The 3,125-nt window shown below is 41.6% G+C and overlaps 1 protein-coding gene across 1 annotated transcript in view; it reads left to right on the top strand.

Annotated features, from left to right (window-relative positions):
• The window catches only part of TMEM154 (transmembrane protein 154), a 42,314-nt gene that overhangs the window by 19,551 nt on the left and 19,638 nt on the right, over window positions 1-3,125 (top strand). The window contains exons 2-3 of the mRNA XM_007466707.1: window positions 1,348-1,605; window positions 1,696-1,734. Of these exons, the coding sequence (XP_007466769.1) occupies window positions 1,348-1,605; window positions 1,696-1,734 (297 nt within the window). The remainder of the gene's footprint in view (window positions 1-1,347; window positions 1,606-1,695; window positions 1,735-3,125) is intronic.

Below are 3,125 nucleotides of genomic sequence, written 5' to 3'. Positions count from 1 at the left end.
AGAAAAAAAAAAAAAAAAAAAAAAAAAAAAAATAAGTGGTAGATATTTTTTAATCCTGCTTTCAGTATATACACGAGAAGAACACCAGTTACTTAGACTCTGCAGTTTGTAATTGATTCTGAGGGTTTGGGGTGGCATTGACAGATATGGTTACCAAGTGGATCCCCTGGTCTTCGGAGAAATTGAAGTGTTTATATAACTGAAAAGTTAGACTGTGATCAAAGGAATACTTTTATAAATCATTGTCATGCAGTCATGTGGAGAGCTAAGGACTGAATTGACCCTGCGATGCCCAGTTGGTCACCCTCTGGGTGGTGGCCTAACATGCCTGAACATGGCTTCAGGTAGTGGACATCTTCCTTTGCAGAGTAACTTTCACCTTAGAAAGAACTTTCACATAAATTATCCCATTGGATAATTTGTCTGTAGCCTCAGCTCATATGCTGGTTTTCTCATTGGACCCCACCTGAATGATAGGCAACACTGTACCGCGATGGGAAGAAAACCTGGGCTCTCCTGATCATGGTCACTACAGAGCCGGGTGAGGAAAGATTTTTCAAATAATCATCTAGCTACTAGTCTTTTCCTATCCTGTGATGAACCACGGATGTTTTCGAACACAATCTGAAGTCCCAACAGAATAAATATGCATATAGCTTATTAATAGGGAAAGTTCTAAAGATGCATGTTATTCAATAAATTTAAATATTGGTGCAGTTTTCTTAGTTTCTAAGGGAACTTCCCCTTGAGAATTTCACTTTACAAATGAGATACACATTATATTTTTATTTAGAGTCCAGGAGGATTTCTGTAGGATCATTTCAGAGGCGACTTAGTTCTCTGCAGAACTGAGGCCTACACTGACATCTGATCAGTCGCCCTGATTTCAAAGGATTCTTTTCCATTGGTAGGTAAACTTTTATATATAAAAAAAAATTAGGACACAGTGCAATCCTTTTACCTAAAAGTGTTACGTGGCAAGTGCTTAACTCTCAGTAAAAGGGAATTTAGATTTATTCAGAAATGTTATTAAAATACCCTATAGGATATCCTGGAATATCGCCCTTGACACAACAAAGCTTCTCAATGCCCTTGGCTTAAGTGCGTCTAAACTGCCTGCCTTTGTGGGAGGTTTATCTCTGGGCTCTGATCCATGTTCAATATACTCCCAGGTTGAGCTCCATTTATGTTCGATCAATAGTATTCTGTGTCACACTGAACTGGAAGACCAAAGCCAGTGGATCAAGTTTATCACTGGATGCATGTAGTATAAATTTCAAATCATTGAAAACATACCATACTAACTTTGTCTCCATGACCATCTCAATTTTGTGTGTGTTCCCACAGAAATGGAAGAAACAGAACTGTCAGCAGAAATGCCCACAGACATGGGAAGCCAGGATGAAGAGGCTACGGTTCCAAGCACATTTGCTGTGGTGACCACAGAAATATTCACTGTCAGTATGAGTTCTACCCTTATTAATGAAGATGCAGGCCAATTACAGTTTATATTAATGGGGTTGATCCCAGTGATTTTATTGGTCGTCCTACTTTTATCCGTGGTACTCTTTGTAATATACCATAAAAGAAAAAGGAATAAACAAGGTAAATATTTTGCCTGTTCCCATTTCCAGACAACTGCTTCATATGTTAATGAATAACTGATAAAACACAATACTTTTTGCTTCCACACAGAGCCCTCTAGACAAGGATCTCGGAGTGCTTTTCAGACACGTAAGTATCCTAACACCTGCCTGGAGTTGGGATGGTGTGGGAAAAGAAACCGAGAGGTTTTTAAGTGAAGCAACTACATAAAATAATACGTGATGAATGACTTGTTTCAGTGAAGTTTTCCAGAGTTTAGAAATGCCATATTCCTTCCTATTTAAAAAAAAAAAAAAAGAGAGAGAATGCTTTCAGCCTAAATTGAAAATTAAAATACACAGCTGCCATCTCTGTATCTAATCTAGATGAGGGTCCTGTGTAATTTTGGCCAATAGGTCAACGTAACATTTCCCGACCATTGGAGGAAACAGTTAGGCTGGTGAAGCTGTGGGTCAGATTGCGGGCAGGGTGGGAAGTCTGGATCCTTGGGCTCATCGCCACAAGAAGAGGACTCTTCCATCTGTGCTTTGTCACAGATACTGTTTTCTGCCCCATGCCCCATCCCCATTTAATCTTGAAAAGGCCTGGGTGAAGCATGGTTCTTATTCCTATTAAAGCTATGCTAACTTTTAGAATGAAATCCCTGATCGGCTAAAGATAACTATCATCAATGGAAAACTAATCTGATAGAACATCCCCGGGGTCAGAGATACACTCTGAGAGGATTCACTTCCAATGCCAGGACTATCAAATACTAGGTGTCGGGATAGTTCTGAGTCCAAAGCAGATTTGGTTTCTTTTGGCTTGTGCTGGTAAAAGTGACTCCAATTAGATATTTTTGTTTGTTTGTTTTTGCGGTACGCGGGCCTCTCACTGTTGTGGCCTCTCCCGTTGCGGAGCACAGGCTACGGACGCGCAGGCTCGGCGGCCATGGCTCACGGGCCCAGCCGCTCCGCGGCATGTGGGATTTTCCTGGACCGGGGCACGAACCCGTGTTCCCTGCATCGACAGGCAGACTCTCAACCACTGCGCCACCAGGGAAGCCCCAATTAGATGTTCAAGTTGAAGCCTTTATGGATTCCAAAAATCACTCAAGGGTGATAAGATACATATTTATATGTGCATACAAAACTCACTCTGTGTACTTCACATCCACTAACAGGGCACCTCTGGCTTTGAGATCATGCCCTTGGCCTGCAGGCCCCCTCACCATCCTTGTACCAGGAGAGGCTTTAAGCTCTCGTGGAGCTGTAAATGGTCATTTTCCATTATGCCAGCAGGTAGGGCAAATGCGAGCTGGGAAGGAAGCAGAGAAGAGCATTACCTTTCACGGCAGGATAATAGATTCCAAGAAAGTAGAAGATATACATATGTTTCTCCACTGCTTACAATTTCAGGGTGACCTAATAACAGTCATCACGTGGGAGCTCCTTTGAAAGCTAGAGAAAGAGAAAAAGCAAACAGAGCTGCCTGGACCCGGTTTTTTTTTTTTAAAGTAGGGAAAAGAAAAATTTTCTTGC

The sequence above is a fragment of the Lipotes vexillifer genome, unplaced genomic scaffold (genome assembly GCF_000442215.2).
Source record: "Lipotes vexillifer unplaced genomic scaffold, Lipotes_vexillifer_v1.1 scaffold498, whole genome shotgun sequence".
NCBI lineage: Eukaryota > Metazoa > Chordata > Mammalia > Artiodactyla > Lipotidae > Lipotes > Lipotes vexillifer.
Note: the sequence above shows the minus strand (reverse complement) of the source record. Positions and strands in the feature narration are given on the sequence as shown.